General features: G+C 44.6%; 2 protein-coding genes and 1 long non-coding RNA gene across 5 annotated transcripts; all 3 read right to left on the bottom strand.

Annotated features, from left to right (window-relative positions):
• Positions 1–525: 525 nt before the first annotated feature.
• LOC102140649 (HLA class II histocompatibility antigen, DM beta chain) lies at positions 526–6,988 on the bottom strand. 2 transcript variants are annotated; one of them, NM_001419453.1, is given in 6 exon segments: positions 526–884; positions 1,238–1,273; positions 1,432–1,548; positions 3,050–3,334; positions 4,562–4,843; positions 6,704–6,988. In NM_001419453.1, coding segments are annotated over 6 exon segments (792 nt in total). In that variant the 5' UTR covers positions 6,759–6,988; the 3' UTR covers positions 526–867.
• A 2,899-nt stretch (positions 6,989–9,887) lies between these two features.
• On the bottom strand, positions 9,888–11,258 carry LOC141410126 (uncharacterized). The gene is made up of 2 exons (XR_012433940.1): positions 11,071–11,258; positions 9,888–10,079 (listed from the first exon to the last, which is right to left on the bottom strand). It is a non-coding gene; the product is annotated as an uncharacterized lncRNA (long non-coding RNA).
• Positions 11,259–14,556: 3,298 nt separating this feature from the next.
• Positions 14,557–19,151, bottom strand: LOC102139994 (HLA class II histocompatibility antigen, DM alpha chain). Of its 2 annotated transcripts, none has more exon segments than NM_001419452.1 (5): positions 14,557–14,805; positions 15,266–15,394; positions 15,626–15,904; positions 16,536–16,820; positions 19,006–19,151. In NM_001419452.1, coding segments are annotated over 5 exon segments (786 nt in total). In that variant the 5' UTR covers positions 19,094–19,151; the 3' UTR covers positions 14,557–14,800.
• Between the last annotated feature and the right edge of the window lie 3,140 nt (positions 19,152–22,291).

Here is a 22,291-nt window from a genome sequence, read left to right as displayed (position 1 = left end):
CTAAGATAAAATAATCACTCAAGCTATGTTCCCTTCTGCATTCAGGGTATGGAAGAAATAACTGTCTAGAACTCAATCCAGAGTTAAGCTCTGTTCCCTGAATCCTGAGGGGTCTGAGGGGTCTGCCTTACGGTTGTGATGAGGATCAAAGTACCTGGTACAATGCCTGGCCAGAAAGTTGAATAACTGAAAATAGCTAACGTCACTATTGCAGGCTGGCTGTGTGTCTGGCAGTGTTCTTAGCCATTTACAAGTATGAACTCATTTAATCCTTATAAGATCCTGTATGGGGTGAGTAAGCTGTTAATCCCCTTCCTTGCCCATACTCCGTGACTCCATCCCACCACAGTTTAATTTCTCCTTATGAATTATTAATCAGAAAACGGCCCCAAATTCTGTCATGTCTAAGTGGGAAAATGGAAGAAGGCACTGTTTCTCCCCCACTCAAGTAGAAGAGAATTAACCTCAGCCCCTGCTTGCCCATATTCCTTCCCCAGGCCCCCAGGAAGAAGACATGGAAAAACATTATTTCCACTAAAGTTTATTTCTCCGAAACGATCACCAGTGACTTGCTGTCCTCTATGGCATGCTGAGGGCCCCAGGAGGGTCTTTAACTCCCTTCCTCAGATTATATCCATCCCAGAAATATAGCCTTGGACGATAATTTGGTTATAGCATAGTCCCAGGAATGAGGTCCCCCAAGTTGCTAAGTTTTACATAGGGGAGACTGGGAAATTCAAATAATTGGATGGAGAAACCATAGGATCCAAGATAATGTCAGAGTGTTGAAGATGTTGGAGAGGCATGGTAGCATCATTGAGTCTGAATCTCCTTCTCACTTGGAGTGGAAGTTGTAGGATTCTGCCTCTAGGAAATGTGTCGTCCTACAGAATAAATAAAAGGGAGATAATGAGGCTTGAACCCAACTTGCCCCCATCATTTGCCACTGTAACTATCCCATGCCTTAATACAGTGATATTGAGAACTCCAGGGCACCAACAACTAGTACAAAGGAAACACCTTCATCCTCCTGTCTGCAGACACCCCACTTAGTGGAAGAGAAGGATGCTCCTTCCTACTCTTAATCCTAGCAATGGCAGCTTAAATCATGCCCTTGGCTAGATCCTCATGGAAGCTCACCCATATAATAAGCAAGATTAGTTGAACCCAACACTGACCCTCTAACCTGTACCCCAACCAAAGGACAAGTAGGGAAGTAGACCAACAGAGATGTTACCTTCTGGATAATTGGACCCAGGAAGAGGAGTGTAACCTAAGAGAGGAAGATACTTGATTATACCAGTCTTTGTGGATGAAAGTATCTAGCATTATTCATAGCAAAGGGGGTAGGAAGGAAAGAGTCAATCACAAACAGAAAGTAAGCAGAGATTGGGACCAAGAGTGGGGATGGGAATTCAGGGAGTCACTCACTAGAGGAGCCAGCTCTCCGCCAGCTGATCAAACCAAGAGAGAAGATGATGAGGCCCAGGCCCAGAGTCACTGCAGACACAGAAACCTTCAGGGTCTGCATGGGGGACAGCCCAGGTGCTGCAAAAAATAGAAACTTACTTGAACCAATTTCTGTTGCTCACCCCCAGGGCAATTCCATTTATTGCAGCCACCTCTCAGTGGGTTAAAAGGTCCTTTATCCCAGCTCCAAGGGTCTAGCTCGCACCACCCACTCCCAAGAAAATGATCTTTCTCAAATCAAACCCTCGTCCCATGGGTCTCTACTCCTAGAGTAAGCCTGGGGAACCCATCTCCCCAGAATTAGTATCCTGGCTTCCAGGTCCTCTCTAATACAGTGGCGCCTCTCAAGGCATCCTCTTTCCTTTCTTTACCCAAAAGGCACTCTTATCAGGATAAAGGGCTCCTCACTGTCCTCTCCATTGCCCCCACGATGACAATGTTTGCTTCCTTACTTTCTCCAACTGAGCAGCTTCCTGTTACACTATCTTACCACGTGTCTTAACCTCCAGTGGATCCATCCTGTGAGTTATCCTACTACTTGTGTACCTTCTACATCTAGATCTCCCATGGAGCTTGTCTCCATCCCACTCCACAGCCCCTGCACTTCCTTGGGCTGGTCCTGTTCTGAATCATGTCCCACTCAGATTCTTTTCCCATGATAAAATGAACACTCCATTACCAAAGGGAGGTTCTTGTACACCCTGTGAGGAGATGTTCCCCAGGAAAGTTCAAGTGAGCATGTGATTTCCACTGTCTTCTCTGTTCTCCATTCCCTTCCCAGCTGCCCAGCAGGAAACAGCACTTCCCACAAGGGGAAAACCTGGTTACAGCAGCTGATCTGAGATTCTGTTCTCTGGCTTTTGTAGACACCCTTCCTCTTCCTCATTTCTTTCTCTTTCTTTTCCAAGAATACCCAAAGCTGTGTGTAACTTCTCACAATACCTTTAACTACTCCCGACAGTGTTTGAACTGTAATTAATTCTTTATCCATTAGCCCCTGAGCATGCACGCCAAATGGTCTGCCAGCCGTGGCTTGACTACTCCCCTATGCTTGGTAGAGCAGGCCAAATGTATTACTGCCCCACACCAAGAAACGTCCCCCTTCTTCAACCTTCATCATTCCTTCAGCTCCCATCTGCTTCTGGCAGCAGAATAGTTGAAATCTAAGGAGGCTAGAATAGTGTATTACAATTTGGGGTTCTGAAAATACGATTGCCAAATTTACATCCTTGTTTCAAAGCAAGCACGCTCCCCTCCCGCCCTCAAATATAGATGCAGCAACATCAACCACACCACCAGAGCAACAATAGCACAGTCTAAATAGAAATATTAAATTGGTGCAAAAGTAATTGCGTTTTTTGCCACTAAAAGTAATGGCAAAAACTGCAAATCCTTTTCACCAACCTAAATATTTCCATTTCTTTATCCCATTTCCCAATTCTGGTCCTAAGCCCCCCATAAGTTCCTCCAGACTCAGTCCCCATTTTCAGCACCTTGCTGTCTACTATGTACCATGTATCGATCCACATCTCATTTTCTCTGCTTTGACCCTAATTCCATCCATCTGCCATACACTTACTCCAGTCCCGAAGGATGGGCTCAGGAGCCCCAATGTGCTCCACCACACAGGTGTAGGTGTCCCCGTAAGAGGGGGTTAAGGCTAAATAGGAGAGGGTCTGGTACGTCCAGTCTCCATTGGGCTGGGCAGTCTTCTGGCCACTGCCGTGAGGGATGACAAGATTCCCGTTCTTCATCCACGTGATGGTCACATCTGCTGGATAGAAGCCCCACACATAGCAGGCCAGCATCACAGGCTCCCTCGTGTTAAAAGGAGTGGTTTGGGCTACTTGCACAGATGGTGGCCCTGCATAGGAGAAGAAACATCTTTAGGAAGGAGGGTGACATTCTGGCCTCTTCTCCAACCTGGTTTCTTTTTCTATCGCAACTCTTCATAGATTTTGCAACCCACTTCCCACCCCAGCCCCCCTGCCATGCTGCCCCTTGAAAGGGAATCGTTAGAATATATTCCTGCATTCCTCTTCCTTCTCTCGCATTCCTTCATTGCCCCTTTCTTTCTTTCCTCCTCCAGAGTTATGTTTGATTACAATTAGTAAAAACCAGATCTGAACTGCAAGCTGTTCTGGAAGTCATTGTATTATATTTCAAGTACGTAAGCTGGAAAGTATTTGAAATAAGTAAGCTAAGGGTAATCCAGAGTTGTACATTGGGTTTTTTTAAGGTGGAAAAGGAATTTTTCTCCAAATCTTGTTTAATACATTAATTTGCTAGTTAAAGCCTTTTCTCCTCACATAGTTTAAGGAAACAAGCCTAACTTAAGATTCACTCTTAAATTTGGAATGAATGTAGTCAAATTAATGAGATTGCTAATACTGCCATATTTTACTGATTTACTCTCCTAGGTGACCCTCTTGCTTGCCTCTATCTTGACATTTTTCAAACACAATCTTAAATAAAAATCCAAGAAATTATGTTAAAATGCAGATTTCCTAGCCTGTATCCCCAGATACTTTCTTTCAACAGATCTGGAGTAGTACCAAGGGGCTTGCATATTTAACAAGCACCTCCTCCAGGCAATTCTGAGAAAGGTGGTTCAGAAATCACCCTTGAAACACACTATTCTGTACTGTGGAGAGCTTCAAGTTTACTTTTACAAACTTCAAGCCACTGTCAATGCAAGAGTTTAAGTGTGAGAAAAAGCATGTGTCAGGATCCCCTAGGATTCCGAATATTCCCATGCCTGGGCCCACCTCAGATCTAGAACACCAAAATCTGGGATAAGAAGGCATGAACATCTTGAGTACCCATCCTGAGATGCCCTGGCCTCTGCATAAGCTCCCCTCATGATTCCTCGCAGTTCAAACCTCACGTCCCCTTCTCTACTCCTGTTCCACTCAGGTCAGCCACCTTGTTCCCCTTGAGGTTCAATCCTCCCTCTTTCTACATTTCAGATCCACACATTTTCTCTTCTTTGCTGCTCAAATCTCAAACCCCTGGGCCACTGTGGGATCCTCCCTGGCCTGCCCTCTTAACTGCACTTCCTGGTAGCCCCTCTGCATCCCTCTCTCCTCACGTGTCCTGTGGGTCAGTGATCCCCAGAAGGGCTGGGTGTGTGTGGTACAATTCTGAAGCCCATTGCGCAAGCGCTGCATCAGGGTGTCCTGTTGGTTGAGGTAATGTGAGATGCCATTGGCCAAGGGATTCAGCACCCCAAATTCGCAAGGGACCATCTTGTTCTCCTCTGGATCCCAGCAGGTCAGCAGATCCTTGTTGAAGGAGATACAGTATGTGAAATCCTTTGCAGTCCCATCATCATCCAGTAGACAGGTGCTTTCCACATGGGCCACAAAGCCACCTAGAGGAGCCAGGGAAGGGAGAGCAGGTCAATGTCTTCTATTGGCCTGACGATAAATAAATAATAAATATACATAAATAATAAATATATATAACATATAGACATATATTTAGGAGCTCTGCACTGAGCTCTTAAAACCCTTGTAATTTCCTGAGTGATAGGGACGCTAGGTGCATCTTTTGTTTTTGTTCTAATATTTTGTCTTTGACCCTGATTCCTGAGATAGAGTGCCTAATCGCTTAGAATTTCCTAGATAACAGGAGTGTCTTTTGTTCTAATGGGGTAACTCTTGGTGGGCTCCTAGAGGAGGGGCTGGTCACCAGAAAGACCAAGCCATGATTAGAAGCCTGGAACTTTTAGTCCCTTCCCCCATCCTCCCTGAAGGGGAAGGGGCTGGAGATTGAGTTAATAATCAGTCATGCTTATGTGATGAAGCCTCCATAAAAATCCCGGAACTGTGGAGTTCAGAGAACTTCTCAGTTGGTAAACACATCCACGTGCCAGGAGGTGAAGTACCCCAATTCTGTTGGGACAGAGCTCCTGTGATTGGGAACCTTCCAGACCTGGTATTTCTTCATCTGGTTGTTCATTTGTATGCTTTAAAATATCCTTTGTTAAAGGATGCAAAATTACAATCTAGTGTTCTATACCACTGTGGGATGACTATCATTAACAATAATACATTATATCATTTCAAATCACTAGAAGAAGGATATTGAATGTTTCCAACACAAAGAAATGATAAATGAGATGATGGATATGCTAATTACTCTGATCTTATCACTGTACATTACATGTACTAAAACACCATTATCCACCCCAGGAATATGTATAATCATTATCAATTAAAATAAAATATCCCTTATAAAAGTCTACAATAGTAAGTAAACTTTTCCTGAGTTCCATAAGCCACTTTAGCAAATTATCAACCCCAAGGAGGGGGTCATGGGAACCTCTGATTTGTAGCCAAGTTGGACAGAAGATGTAGGTAACTCGGGAAGCTACTACTTGTGATTGGTGTCTGAAATGGAGGTGGCCTTATGGGACTGAGTCTTTAACCTTTGGACTCTATGTTAACTCCAGTTAATGTCACAATGGAATTGAATTATAGGATATCCAGCTAATATAGGATAATTAGTTGCTATGAGTTAAAAAAAAAAAAAACCCACACAATTGGTCAAAGAAGTGTTGAGTGTGAGCATATAGAAGAAAAAAAGTTGATTTTTCTTATATTCAGCTGAGAACCTAAGCCTTGGTGACATCCAGTTAGTCTGGCACAGATTTCCTGCTCAGGGACCGTCTACTGACCAAGCTCATACCCTGAAGTTTCTGAAAGCCTGATTTGAGGGAGTCTATAGACATAGTAGATAAGTTTTTAGATCCAGTCTCCTCTTTATGCAAGACTAAGCACAGGGATAGGAGTGGCCCCCCGAGATCATTTGCATATTTAAACATGACAATCTGCCAGAACACAGACCTTCACTATGGCAAATTATTGAGAGAGAATAAGGGTCAAGAGAAAGAGTCAGCCTTGTACTGTGCTGGAAATATTAAATATTCAGTTTGCACATATTTACGAAGCACTTGCTGCATGCGGGCACTGTGCTAGGAGCTGGGGATGCAGCAATAAATAAGATGAACAATGTCCTTGCCTATATTCCAGCAGGGAATATACACTGCACAGATAATTATACAGATTAATTACATTAAAATTGCTACAAAGATAAAGTACAAAGTGCTATAGGAATATATACCAGGGAGACAAACTATCCAGGGGGTCATATGCAATTACAAAACGGAACACCCTTATCCTGAAACAGGAGCAGGGGAAGGGAGAGTCCCCGGAAGAAGTGTCCTTACCTGCTCTTGTGCAGCCCAGGCTGAGCCCCAGCAGCAGCGGCAGGAATATGATCATGCTCTGCTCTGTAGAGATGCCGGGAGTTCAATCCCCTGGACCAGCTCTTCCAGGGTCCGTTGGTCCTCACCTGTCCCAGAAGCTCCAGCCTGGGTAGATGATCTGCAGACACTGAGCAGAATACTATATTGCCCGGGTCCCTTGATCCCCCCAAATGAGTGATTTGGGGATACCCAGCCCCTAGATATTAAACCTGTTCCTTCCAGCTCACGGGAGTCCAGTGTTCAAACAGGGACAGATTTGCTAGGTAGGCGGGGACAGATGTAGAGACAAATCGCTGAGTGCCTCAGCCTAGCGTCATCAGTTACTAGGTAAACCTCATCCTGCCTTAGGCTTAGACAACAGGTCTCCTGTTCTCTCTTAATTCTTTTTCTGCAGAACAACCAGTAGATTTCCCTAGATTACTGAAGAGAATAATCGCAATATTCCCAGGATGTATGCAGCCTGGGCTGCCCACTGGTTTAACTTTTTCCTCTCAATGCTCTCCCAAAAGACCAGGACCAGATAACCTCTCCTATTCCTTACAGGGAGGTTACCCAAGAAGATAATTACAAAAATCTTTGTCTGTCCTGAGATGAGAGGACCCAGAGCCCTTCTGGGGCAGGTGGCAGAGGCAGGGCTGCTGAGAAGGAAGGAGGCACAGACAGAGTACAGAATTGTCTGGTCTCAAAGCAAGACTGCAGAATAAGGGAAGCAGCGCCACTTTAGAGATCAGGAATAGGGGCCTGGAAAATCCCTCCATGGGCCTCCATTGTTGCTTCTGTTCTAGCCAGTCAAGCTTCATTTCCTCCTCAGTTATAATAGCTGCTTTCTGGAGCCAGTAAACCATATCCTCCTACACTCTGAGCAATCTCACGGGGTAGACTGCAGGTTAACACCACTCAGACTCCTTGAAAAATAGCTGGTGACGGGTCAGTGCCCAGAGCTCACCTGCCTTCCCCCAAACTCTAAACACCCCTATGTGTTTCCTCTACTGTACCCTGTTTCCTGGGGGCAGGTCCCTGCATTATGAAGCCACTAGGAAAATGAGATAAAGCTTTCCTACTTTTCTTCCCCTAAAAAGACAGATTTTGTTTTTTATTTTTTGAGAATAGCAAGTAAGATTTTATATTTTATTTATTTTTAATTATTTTAACCTTTGTTTTAGGTTCAAGGGTACATGCGCAGGTTTGTTATATAGGTAAATTATGTGTCACGGGGATTTGGCATACAAATTTATTTCATCACCCGGGTAATAAGTATGGTATCTGATAGGCAGTGTTTTGATCCTCTCCCTCTTCCCAACCTCCACCCTCAAGTAGGGCCCAGTGTCTATTATTCCCTTTTTTGTGTGTCCATGTGTACTCAATGTTTATAAAAGTGAGAACATGTAGTATTTCATTTTCTGCTCCTGTGTTAGTTTGCCTAGGATAATGGCCCCTAGCTCCATCCATGATGCTGCAAAAGACGTGATCTCGTCTTTTTTTGTCTGTGTAGTATTCCATGGTGTGTATGTACCACATTTTCTTTATACAATCTACTGTTGGTGGGCATTTAGGTTGATTCCATGTCTTTGCTGTGATGAATACTGCTGCAGTGAACATTTATGTGCGTATGTCTTTATGGTAGAACAATTAATACTCCTTTGGGTATATGCCTAATAACGGGATTGCTGGGACAAATGGTAGCTCTGCTTTAAGTTTCTTGAGAAATTGCCAAACTGCTTTCCTCAATGACTGAACTAATTTATGTTCCCACCAGCAGTGTATAAGCCTTCTGTTTTCTCTGCAACTTCTCCAACATTTGTTATTTTTTGACTTTTTAATAAGAGCCATAATGAGATGATATCTCACTATGATTTTGATTTGCATTTTTCTAATCATTAGAAATGTTGAACATTTTTTCATATGCTTGTTGGTCACGTGTGTGTCTTGAAAAGGCAGATTTTATGTATTTGCGTATTTATTTTTTCACGGCTTTTTTTAAAGAGTCTCACTCTGTTGCCTAGGCTGGAGTACAATGGAATGATCTCGGCTTACTGCAATCTCTGCCTCCTGGGTTCAGATGATTCTCATGCCTCAGCCACCCGAGCAGCTGGGGTTACAGGCATGTGCCACCACGCCTGGTTAATTTTTGTAATTTTTTTTTTTTTTTTCAGTAGAGACGGGGTTTCACTATGTTGGCCAGGCTGGTCTTGAACTCCTGACCTCAAGTGATCCACCCACCTCAGCCTCCTAAAGTGCTAGGATTACAGGCATACATTGTACCTGGCCTGAAAAAGCAGATTTTAAATGGCAATTCATTCTTCTATCCCATTGTGAACTATACAGTTGATGGATTTTCCATTACTAACTTGAAACTCTAAATTGGCTTCCTTCTGCTCCTCAGTAGGTAGGTTTCAGGGCTGCCTCTCCACATCTTAGTTTCTGAGGACTCTTGGATTTCATTAAATAGTGAGCTAAACAAAAGAAGATGTGGAGGGGTCCCCTTGACACCACACTTAGCTGCCCTCCCCCAAAGTCCCTGATCTCAGGAAAATCTAATACCTATGGAGAAAATGGTTAGAAAAAAATACATACAAAGATCATTACCAAAAACAAAAGACTCCTCGTGTAACTAATTGAGATTAACTGAAGCTCTGCCATAGCTCCCAGCCACTGCCCCCACTCACCTTGATTATATACTCTAACTCTGCTAATGAACTGTCAAGTGTGTTGGAGTGGGCAGAATATGGGGTGGGGAGTGCATAATTTGTAGAGCTTCTACTTTAGAACAGATACAATGCTAGGTAGGTCCATTATATACTATCTCATCTCATCTTAAAAGACTTGTTGGCCAGATGTGGTGACTCACACCTGTAATCCCAGCACTTTGGGAGGCCAAGGCAGGCACATCGCCTGAGGTCAGAAGTTCGAGACCAGACTGGCAAACATGGTGAAACTCTGTCTCTATTAAAAATACAAAAATTAGCCGGGCATGGTGGCGCGTGCCTGTAATCCCAGCTACTCTGGAGGCTGAGGCGGGAGAATCGCTTGAACCTGGGAGGCAGAGGTTGCAGTGAGCTGAGATCGTGCCACTGCACTCCAGCCTGGGTGACAGAGTGAGACTCGTCTTAAAAAAAGAAAATCACACACACAAAAAACTTGTTAATTGTCCTCATTTCCCAGGTTGGAAAACAGGTCCAAAGATTCACACCCAAGGTCTAAAGGTTGTAACTCCTCTTCTTATACAGCTCTTACACATGCATGTGCGTACACACACACACACACTTGAGCATGCCCACACACTCACTACATCCTGGAACTGGGATGGCTCAGATAAAGGGAGTCACTGAGGCCTCTGCTGAGAAAGGGAGAAAGAGAAGAGTCACAATCCATAACCCAGTTCACCCAAGTCTTATCTTTCCCGTCCTCAGAGTTCCTTCTGCTCTGCGAACCACCGTCCCTTCCACTTTCTCTTTTGACAAGTTTTAAAACTGAATTTTCCCCCGCGCCCCCCACTCCATACATTTCCCCCTCACATTCCTCCCCATCCTGTCCAGGTAAGCTGTTATCCTAACCTTATAGGAACCAAGTCCTGGGATCCTTTTCAATGTCTACAAAGCCTAGCCCTGGCAAGGGGGCACTGGCTGTGTGGTCCTGTGCCAGCACTGAACATGGCCATAGCCAGTAACAGTGAGGCTGAATGTAGTTCCCTCTTATGTCTAGATCTCTGCTCCAGCAGTCAAAGGAGATGTGAAACCTTCTGTGAGGCCACAACAGGAGATGACAGGAGAAGATTTCACTTCTCTATTAATTCAAACACTGAGGGAGCTTTTTAGAATAAAGAAGGACAGAAAACCCAGACACCTGTGCTCAGCAGTGTTTTCCTTCCTCTCCTCCTCCCAACCCTTCCATTTTTACAGATATAGCTCTGTCTTCCCACCTCCAGCCAATCCAAAATAACATCTCAATTGCTCTGTCCATTGTTGCTTTTTGTTAATTATTGATATAGCACCGGGACTGAAGAGGCATGGAGCCCCAACCGGGTTCCCACATGTTGCCTTTCTTTTACTGACTCTACACAACCACCCAAAGAGTGAGTCCTCTCCTTTCCCACTGCCTCTGCCCTTAGCCTGGCCACCACATGCCTGCAGTGGACTAGTCCCAGGGTTTGTGTGCAAAGCATTACTGGGAACATTCAGAATGAGAAGATATGGATTCTGCTCCCGTATCACTTTGCTTGTAGGTCAGTTGGGGAGTGAGAACAAACACTTTAAATAGTTTATATTAAAGCAAGTAAGCAATAAGAGAGCAATAAGGCCAGTGGTCTTAAAAAAGAAGAGAGAAATCACCATGGGCATAGTAGACAGGGAGTACTCTCAATCAAGAGGACCTGGAATGAGCCTTGAATACTGGGCTGGATTTGTGCTGGAGAGGAGGAAGGCAGTTGGCATCGTAGGTCTGGTGTATAGCTTCACAAGCTTGACAATGCTGTGAGGTGCCATCAGGGAGGAGGTGTCCTACGAGGAGCTTGGGGTAGCTAAAACAAAGACAAGCTACAATAACATCACTGGCACTGCACATTGGAGGAAGTCACAAATGCAATCTCTTGTGTTTTTCTGAGAGTATGGCCATAATAATAAATCTCTTCTAGGCACTTCCTAAAGTTGCTCCATGTCAGTTCTCAGGTTCCTCTTTGGGGCAGATGGTTTTAACTGAAGTCTCCATTTTATAAACACAAAATTGCTCAACCAGTTAATCATGCCTCATAGCATAAGACCACATTCGTGACTTCGGTGTCTTTTCAAAACTACCCACACCTACATCCTGCCAAGATTATATTACTTGCCCAATCTGTCCAATCCCCACCCGACTCCTACCATCTACCCCTTACCTCACCTCCGCCCACACATACACCCTCCTACCCTGTCAGGATTCACTGCTCTAGATCTGACCTTTGGATTATAGTTTCTCTAGTCAGTTCACCATCCTTCCATCCTACAGCCAAATTACTTGAACTACTAGGGGATAGTCTATCTGATTTGCCACCACAACTATTTTTCCTTTTTTATTTTTATTTTTTAACACCACAACTATTGAAGAATGCTATCTTCATCTTACCCATGAGAAAATGGAGGCAGAGGGAGGTTAAGTGGTTGCTGAGGTTTACCCAGATACTAAGTAATAGAATCATTACTTGAACTCAGGATTTCTTACTTTAAATCCTGTATTGCTAATAATCAATTGGAAAATAACTGCAAATTGCCTTTTATAATAACAATAAAAACCATAGCATATTTATGAATTAACATATCAAATATAAGAATTTTAAGAAAAAAGAAAACTTTATTGAAGTGCACAAAGACCTGAGAGGTGTAGAGATATACCATATTCATGGATAGGCCATGCTAACATAATGACAACCTCTCCCCACATCTCTAACCTAAATGCTACCCCAATTAAAGTAACAGTAGGATTTCAGGAGAATTTAACAAACTGATTATAAAATGTACATGGAAATATAGTCCAAGAGTATCTTAGAATATTTTGATAAAGAAAAGAAAAATAAGTTTTTTGGGAAGATGGTAAAGGAATGGAGACTAGTTCTACTAAATAGTAACACCTATTAAAAAGCCAAAATCATCAAACAATGTGATACTGATTAGTAATGACAGAAAAGCAAATTAAAACAACAAAATACCACTCTATACCCACCATGCTGCCAACATTTAAAAGTCAAATAATTACAAGTATTAGTGAGCATAAAGGGAAATGTGAACTATCTTGCTCTGTTGGTGAGAGTATAAACTGTTTATGATCCCTGAATTACAGAAATTATAAACTAGTTGGGTGAAAAAAAATTAACATAGGAAATAAAGCGGCATATCCCAATCCTTAGGTTGAGTGCTTTAAGTCTTGGAAGATTTCAGTAAAGAGAAATTAGGGGCAGGTTCATGGAATAAGTTGAACTGGAGTTGGACCTATGGAGTGGGTTAAGACAGGAACAAGATAAGCAGAATAAAGAAGGCATTCCTGTGAGAGGAAAGAGCCTGGGCAAATGCCCTAAACCAAAAACAGATATAATACCTCAAGAAAGAGTGAGGAAAAAAGATTCATTCAAGAACATAATTCCTGCTGGGAATAGTGACTAATATTTTTTATTAGAAAAGGGGCACCAGACTAGAGAGGATACTGAGTGCTTCTAGAGTACTTAAGTAACAGTATCATAGAAGGTTTGTTCAGAGAGCATCTAATCTAAGCCCATCATTTTATAGATGAGGACTTTGAGGCCCAGAGAGGGGAAGTGACTTGTCTAAGGTCACACAGCATAATAAAACACTTTTAAAGCTTGCCTGACAGGAAATATCTAGATAAGTTGGAAAATAGAGAGCGAGAGAGAGAAATTAGGAAGAACTAGAAAGCACCATATCTAGAATTAGTAAAGTAAGAATAAAAAGAAAAACATCTAAAATGGAGAAAACACAATACTTGAAGCTAGTATTAAGGTGTATTTCAGAAAAGAGAAAGAAGTCTACAAAGCAACTAAGTTCTCCTCTGAAGATCAAGACAAGTAATGATAAGATTAGGTTATTGAGCACATTTTGTATGTGCCAAACACTATTGTAAGCATTCTATAGATATTAACTTATTTAAGCTTCACAGCATGAGGATATGCTGCCTTATTTCCTATATTAATTTTTTCACTCAACTAGTTTATAATTTCTGTAATTCAAGGGTTATAAACAGTTTACAATCCCACCAACAGACCAAGATATTACAGTTCACCTTTCCCTTTATCCTCACTAATATTTATTTGACTTTCAAATGTTGGCAACATGGTGGTAAGGTGGACACCATTGTTATCATCATCCTTTTACACAAAATGATACCAAAGCACAAGTTAAGTAACTTGCTCAAGGGCTCACAGTGAAACACTGACAGTTACAATTGCATCCCCAGCAGTCTGGTTCCAGAGCCCGTGCTTCTTAACCAGCACACATGATGCTGTTAGAAATGAGATGGTTCAGAGACAGTGCTAACTTCTTTTAGGGGGAATTTTTATTTTAGATTAGACTCTAATACAATGCCAAGAACAGAAACTCCCTCACCAAGTAATTGCCCTCTCAACTTTATTGCCACCGTGTCATCCAAAGCAAATCCCAGACCCTAAGGAATGCAAGAAAGAAAGCACATGCAAAGCAATTTACCACCAGTGGTCATGTGCCGCCAGCTTTCATTATCTGCCCAGGACAGCACCTGTGCAGTTCTCCTTGGACAGTTCACTCAGGCCAAGGACAGATTGTCAGGAAAGACATGTGAATTCTTTGCCCTTCCAGGCTGTTTTCACTTCATGTTAGGGGCTTCATGATACTGTTTTCCCAGAACTGACATGACTGGAATTGCACCTGGGGGCTTACTCTACCCATCCCTGAGCTTCCGTTTCCCAGTTACGGTGAGGGTTGAAGGGAGTTATATGTTCCTCAGGGCAGCCTATACAAGACATAAACATTTTCACAAACAGTAAAATACTCACACACACACACACACACACCCCGCACAAGCAGCTTCCTTAACCATTTGGTAAGCAGATTATTAGAAAATAACTCTTCCTTCATTTCTCACATATTTTCCACAAACCGATAGAAGGAAAAGCATCATGTACCGCCGAGACCAGGGAATAAGAACTCAGCCGGCAAATTAGGGGTTTTCGCTATTTCCCTCCCTAACGAGGGCAAGCTGTGTTCAGGTTAAGGCATGCTGAATTTGAAACGACAACCCACTAAAATCGAGCTATCCAGAAACAAATACTGTGAGTTAAGAAAGAAGCCACCCTGATATAAAGAAATGAGATGATTTATTGTCTTGTGCAGGGAAGGGATGTGGTTGTGATAGGCAGGCCACTCTGGGATCCCTGGGATGCAAGCCCAGGGATAGCAGAGTCCCCAGGTGGGAAATCTACACACACACCCCAGGGATGTCCCAGAGACTTCTTCTACCCTGAGAAGAAGAGATCCTGAGAAACCTGAGCATCCTCTGTTTGGATGGCCGAAGCTGTTAGCATCAAACTCTGGTCTGGAAGAATCAGTCTGGGGAGAGACAGGGATGGAGGAAAGGCATCAGGGGATTCCTCCTCCTCCTCCTCCTCCTCCTCTACCTCCTTCTCCTCCTTCTCCTCCTCCTCCTCTTCTTTCTCCTCCTCCTCCTTCTCCTCCTCCTCCTCCCCAAAGGCCTTGCTCGCCCTGCCTTCAGCATACCCTGCAGAGGCTGATCTCTCCTTGTTCCCAGATCATCTCCAAGCACCCTTCCTACAGCACCCCATGATTCCTTTTTCCACTCAAAGCCATTCTTGTGACCCATAACTGTATGTGTGTAACTGGGTCCCCAACTGGGAAGATGTGCTCCCATGGTGCTGGATACAGGCCCCCACACCCAAGAGCCTGAGGATCGCTATGTGTCCCCCCATGCCACAAAATAATGCTGACACATGCACACATGCACCACCGTATCTGGCTCCCACGGCTCACCCGCCCCCTCCAGATGACATACCACCTGAGCAAGGCTTCCGGAAGTAGATGATGAGAACAATGCCCACGATGATGCCCAGCACACCTAGACCAAAGGCCACGCCACACAGCACATTCTCCAGCAGATCTGAGGGTAGTGCGTTCTGGGGCACTGGAGGAAATAAGGAGCGGCTCAGCCTGGGGACCTAGTTAGGGAGCCTCCCTCCCAGGGGAATGACTTGGGTGTCTGGGATGACATGGGAGAAACTGAGGCATGGCAGATTGGGATGGGCTTAGGGTAGGAATGGACTAAACAAGGTACCAGTGGAGAAAGAAGACTCCTCCCATGGATCTATCCCTTTTTGCCCCCAAAAGGACCAGACTTCCAGGGAGAAAGCCTCACCCCAATAGGCAATTGCTGTGTAGCGGTCAATTTCGTGAGTCACAATGCAGGAGAAAATGTCAGAAGGTTCCGGTGTGATGTTTAAGTAAGAAAAGGCCTGGAAGCTGAGTCCATCGACAGCTGAGACAAAAGTAGGCCCAGATCCTTCCACAGGGACGGAATGATGCTGCCAGTTCACTGTCAGCATGGGTGGGAAGAGATTACTGACAAAACAGACCAACGTGTTGGGTTTGCCAAACTCCAGGGGCTTCAGCGTGAACACCTCAGCGATAGGAAACCCTGGTGGGGGGATTGTGGTGTGGGGGAAAAAAGAGACTAGTTTAGACGGTATCTCTGTGTTTGGAGGGTACATGGCATATGGAGGGGAGGGCAGAGAAGAACATAGTGGGTCAGGCTTTGGGAGACAGAGATGAGGGAGGAGCTGGGCTCCCAAGGGAGGTCTTCTTCCAGGCAAGGACTGCAGCTAGACCTAGAAGCAGAGCCCGATCCAGGCTACTCTGGACCCCTCCACCATGACTTCCTTCAGTACTTCCTGTCTAGAGCTCACATTGACATCTAACCATGCACTGTCTTCTCACTAAGACATAGTCACATCATCAGATATTTCCACTCTTCCCATCCATCTTGCTGGGCGTAGCAGCACAAGTGTTAATATTCAGTAGGTATCAACTGGTACCTGTTGAATTCATCACATTCAATACATAGTTCTGAATGCCTACTACATGCTAGGTACTTCTGCCCACCAAAAAACACAGGGTGCAGACCAAGGCTGGTGGAAAAATTAAGGTGATGGAGAGAACCAGAAGGTATTTGAGATGGGGAGCTGGTATCAAGGGGAATTATTCAGTGTACAGATCAATGAGGTTAAGAATGCAGCCCTCCTTCCTTCACTCCCCAGAAAACTCCTGACCTCTGGACACCGGGATTTTCCCATCAAGTTGTGGCCCTATTTGCTGGATCATCATCTCGCAGAATGCTTTGTCAAATAAAATGGCAGGAGCATCTCCCTGTTCCTGAGCCCAATCAGCAAATTCAGGCAGGCGAGGCACCCGAGTGTTCTGGGAAAAGTCGAAGAAGAAAAGCTGGTCCTTGTCGTAGGCCTCAGAGAGTCCCATACTGGGACTCCCATCCTGGCAGTACACTGTGTGCAGGAACGTGTGGTTTTGCAGGTCATCTCGCCACACTGGAGTAGGAGCTGCAAAGGACATAGGGTGAGGTTCAGGGAAGTGGGAGCCTTCTCCTTCAACTTAAAAAACAGCAAGGTGGGGCTGGGCGCGGTGGCTCATGCCTGTAATCCCAGCACTTTGGGAGGCCAAGGCGGGCAGATCACGAGGTCAGGAGTTAGAGACCAGCCTGGCCAGCATGGTGAAACGCCGTCTCTACTAAAAATACAAAAAATTAGCTGAGCACGGTGGCGGGCGCCTGTTGTCCCAGCTACTCAGGAGGCTGAGGGAGGAGAATTGCTTGAACCAGGAAGGCAGAGGTTGCAGTGAGCTAAGATTAAGCCACTGCACTCCAGCCTGGGTGACAGAGTGAGACTCTGTCTCAAAACAAAAAACAACACCACCACCAAAAAAAAAAAACAAGCAAGGCCTGCTTCAAGGAGCGTGGGCTGAGGTGAGACCCTTTCCCGTGTCTGTTATTTAGACTCCCCCTCCCAATGGGGGTGAAGAACATATTATAGCATCTCTCCAAGCTTCCCTGGCCTATAAAAAGGCCAGTTGTCTAAAGTTGGCAAAAGTAAAAAGAGTTCTACTGTCTAAAGTGACAGATTCAGTCCAGGCATGGTGGCTCAAATCTCGACCCTTTGGAACGCTGAGGCAGGCAGATTGCTGGAGCCCAGGAGTTCAAGACCAACCTGGGCAACACAGCGAGACCCTGTCTCTACAAAAAATACAAAAACTTAGCCAGGTGTGGTGGCAAGCACCTGTGGTCTCAGCTACTCTGGAGGCTGAGGGGGGAGGATTGCTTGTATCTAGGAGGTTGGGGCTGTAGTGAGCCGTGATTGTGTCACTGGACTCCAGCCCAGGTGACAGAATGAGCCCGTCTCAAAAATATATATATATAAAGGCCGGGTGCAGTGGCTCAAGCTTGTAATCCCAGCACTTTGGGAGGCCAAGGCAGGTGGATCACCTGAGGTCAGGAGTTTGAGACCAGCCTGGCCAACATGATGAAACCCCATCTCTACTAAAAATACAAAAATCAGCCGGATGAGGTGGCATGCACCTGTAATCCCAGCTACTCGGGAGGCTGAGGCAGGAGAGTCTCTTGAACCCTGGAGGCAGTGGTTGCAGTGAGCCGGGATCGCGTCACTGCCCTCCAGCCTGGGTGACAGAGAGAGATTCTGCCTCAAAATAATAATAAGAAGAATTAATTAATCAAATTAAAATTTTAAAAATGCATATATATAAAATAAAGTGACAGATTCAGAGTTACTCTGTTCGTTGTGTGTTTGTGGGCTGCACAAAGACACCTAGCCAAAGCAGCAAGTGGAAGCCTGCATTCTGCTCACCACGCCACACATCCTGGCATAGGGCTGTATCCTCCCAAAGATTCCTTTGTCTAATTCACACCAGGCCACTGTATTGACTAGAGAAGGCCATGGATGGGTTTCTCACTCTTAGAAGGGAAGGAGGAGGAATGGCTACAGCCTCCCCAAGCCATAGATGGGACTGCCTCCCACTACCCCCAGACACAAATGGTAAATTGGAAAACCAGTCTCCAGACATTTCTTCAGCCACTTCATTGGCACCAAGCCTCTCTGAAAATGTCTTCTGTTCCTTAACCTACCAGGCCTCCCAAAGACAGCACTGGGAGAAGTGACCCCATAACTGCATAAAATAATCCCTCTTCTTTGAAGCGCTTGGCAGGAATCGCTCAGCGAGCAGGAAACCTTTAACCCAATACCCAGAAAAACAGACATTTGGAGGAAGAGCGACCTTCCAGATTATTCTTCCATTCTGGGCCATCCTCTACAGAGAATGAAACTAAGAGACTTTTCAAGAATCACAAGATAAGTTAATGATAGAAGCAGAGTAGAATCTTGAGTGGAGGAGTGAAAATAACATCCACTTTGTTCAAATCCCAGCTCTACCACTTTCCAATGTTGTGAACTTGCACAAATAACTCTGAGTCTCACTTTCTTCATTTGTAAAACGGAGAGAAAAATCTCCACTTCAAGAGATTGTCTTAAATGGAACATGTAAAGCATCTCTGATATCGTTTACCAACCATACATAGTAGCTGTCTTTCCCCACTCCCCTACTGTTTCCACTGCCTCAAAAGACTTTCCACCACTCACAAAGCACAGCGCTTTTCCTCACAAACGCTGGGTGGGCTCCCTAGGTTCAGGATGGAAGTAAATGGGAGTACCATCTTACCTTCTGGGACGGCCCAGGAGTGGGGTAGCAGCCACAGAAGTGGTAGCATCTGTAGCAGCGCAGCTCCTTGGTTCTGTTCATGACCCATACCTTCTCACCACACAGTAGGTAGGATCTACCAACCCAGCCAACCCTTGCACTTCCCCAACTCCTTCCCCCAGAGGGTGGCCTTAGATCATGTTTTGCCAGATAATTTCCAATAGCTGCCCTTGTCATTTTGTCTAAACCAATCAGAGAAGTGTAGGGTTTAACATCATTAGTCACTGGGGAGATGCCTGGGGCTAGCAACCTCCTGAAGACTTGGCTGTTTGACCAGGGCAGAGTATGGCATGTAACTGGGCTGGGAAGCACAGTGGAGGAATGTTGCTTCGTGGTGGAGTTCCCTCTTTGGTTTCAAGCTGTCAACCTCAGGCTGTAAGCCACCAGCTGGCTCTTCAGAGCAGTGCCACCTCCTGGCAGAATGCTGCAGTGGGGAACCGCATCTTCCTGAAGTAAACTCCCAGAGCTCTTCAGATCCTGCCTTCTCCCTCCTGGCTCTTCCTCTTTCTGAAAAAAAATCATTCTCCTTCAGGCATTAGCTCTAATTCATTTTGCAGAAATATACTGAAAATACAAGAAATGCTGGGTGTTGGGCCCAGGGCTAGAAATACAAAGATGAATAGGCATAGTCTGCCTTCAAACAGCTTAGAGTCTAGTGCTTGGAGAGAGGGCCAAGGGATAATTACACAACAATGTAACGTATTCAATAAGAATGTGCCAAGTGCTTTGTAATTTTATGAGGATGCAGTAATTTTACGAGGATGCGGAATAGGAGGAACATAATCAGGCAGGCTCCTAAGTCTTGAAGGAAAAACAATTTGATCAGCAGAACATAAGGGAAGAGAAAAACATTCCAGGGCAAAGGGTAGGCAGAAGTACAAAGATCACAGGCATCCAGAGGTCCTCTTTGGAGACCCTGTGTACTCGCTGATATGAATGTTGTGAAGGTCACTTGTGTGTTCCTGTATAATAGGAGGTAATGGGGGGTAGAGGGATGTTGTGATGAGCTACAAATTCAGGCAAGGGCCAGATCACATGGGCCCTGCTACGCCACAAGGAGGAGCTTGCTTTTACTTAGCAGATGATAGGGATATTAAAACTGGGGGATGATACAATCATTTTAGCATTTTGGAAAAAATGTTCTGATTGATATTTCAAACAATGAACCAGAGTTTTTAAAGAATTGAGGCAAAACTGCTGGGCAAGAGTCTATAGCATACCAAGATGAACATTTGCACATACACACACCACTCCTGTAGCAATACAGCAATAATTTAAATGACAGATGATAAGAGCCTGAATTAAGTCATAATTAGAGGAGGTGGAGGAGATAGAATATCGAGATAATTAGGAAGTAGAATCTAAAGGGTTTAGCTACTTATTAGTTGTGGGAGTGAGAAGGTGGAGGAATCAAGGATATCTCAGATTTCCAGCATGGGTGGCTGGGTGGGTGGTCAGGGATGGACGGAATTGAAGTAGGAAAGAATGCCATGGGAGCAGGTTTACAGAGAGAAAGAGCTTGATTTTGTACATGTTGAATTTGAAATGCCAGTGGAACAGCCAGCTAAAACTGCACGGGAGCACAGTGAGTCATGTGGGTATGGACCCCAGGTATGGTCTGAAGAGCCTGATTTGAGAGTCATCAGCACAAATGTCAAAGCAGAGGCCATGAATAAGATCACCCAAGTAAACTGTGCAGAAGGAGTGGGAAGTGAAACAAGGACAAAAGTATGCATGGGCTCAACCCCAAACTTCATACCAGTTATCCAGGATCCAGTCAGGAGCATTTAACTACTTTATGTGCTTCAGACTGAAAGAATTTAATATAGAGAATTGGTTACAAAGGTTAAAAAAAAAAAAAAAAAAAAAAAGGAGCGTCCTAGAAATGTAAATTTAAAAAAAAGATTGCTATCTGGAAATCAGAAGCTGCCATCATCCCTGAGCTGGAATCTGGAAATCTACTCGTTGCCTTGTGAAAGACATTGTCATAGTCAGTTCCAATCTACTAAAAAGGTGCCACCTCCTTTAAGGCTAGAATCCTTGAGAAGGTACTTCTTTTGCTCAGGAGGCTGGAGTCCTGAGTCTCCCATTCTTCCTGCTGCTACATCCACCAGCTATTCCCAGCAACTGTCACTCTGTTTAGAGGCTGAAGCAGGACGCTTCTCAGTTTCTCTTGCCTTCTGATCTCCCACCAGTGCCTCCTACTGGCAGAATCTAATAGGAAGCCAGATGTCCAGGAAGGCTGGGAAATACACACCTGGCTAATTCCTAAGCTGAGCAATTCAGAACACAGTAGAGGAGGGTGTGTGTGTCACTGAGACAAAAGATAATAACGAGTATACTGAAATACCCTGGTTTGTGAGAATCTGGTGGCATGAGGACCATCCAGAGCACTGAGAAAAGAACAAGGTAGAAGCAGATCAGAGAAATAAAAAAGAGGTGTGCCACAAAGGAGGGCAAGGTCAGCATTTCTAAATGCTACTCAAAAGTCAAGGGAGGATTGAAAAGTGTCCTTAGATTTGGTGATTATGAGATGGCTGACAAATTTATTGAGAGCAGTTTCAGTGTTGTAGTGGGAGTTGACTCCAGATTGTGGTGGGCTGAGAAGTAAGTGGGAGGTGAGGAAGAAACTGTCAGTGTATATGCTTCAAGTTTGTTAGACGAAAGAAAGAGAAAGACAGAAGGGGTGGGGGAAGAGGCAGTGAGAAAGTTCTCATGTGGCAATCAAGTAATCTGAGAAATTAATATATGTGAATATTATCCATCAGTGTTTCTGAGACTTTCAAAATTCGTACTTTCCATCATTTTTTTTTTTCTTTTAGACAAAGTTTCCCTTGTTGCCCAGGCTGGAGTGCAGTGGCTACTTACAGGTGCAATCATAACTCACTCCAGTCTTGAACCCCTGAGTTCAAGCGATCCTCCCGCCTCAGCCTCCCAAGTAGCTGGGGACTACAGGCACATGCCACTGTGCCTGGCATCATACCCTCTTTTGATAAACAAGTAATAGTAGCAGTAATAGCCAAAAACAAAAACAACTCCATGACCTCCTAGATATTCTGGAACAGCCATGTGTATACATGTGTGTGTGTCTGTGTGGTGGAGGCAGGGTGCCAGGGAAGGACTAGGGTTTGGAAATCATTGTAACCTTCCAAAAACCAAAAGAACATTTCCCAGTATCCCAACATTCAGGGACTAACCCATCAGTGGTTCTGGCAGTGGGGAGATTCAGGCCCCTCGGGACAGCAGA

This window comes from Macaca fascicularis, chromosome 4, assembly GCF_037993035.2.
Source record: "Macaca fascicularis isolate 582-1 chromosome 4, T2T-MFA8v1.1".
NCBI classification, from domain to species: domain Eukaryota; kingdom Metazoa; phylum Chordata; class Mammalia; order Primates; family Cercopithecidae; genus Macaca; species Macaca fascicularis.
This window is presented reverse-complemented; position numbering and strand designations above follow the sequence as displayed.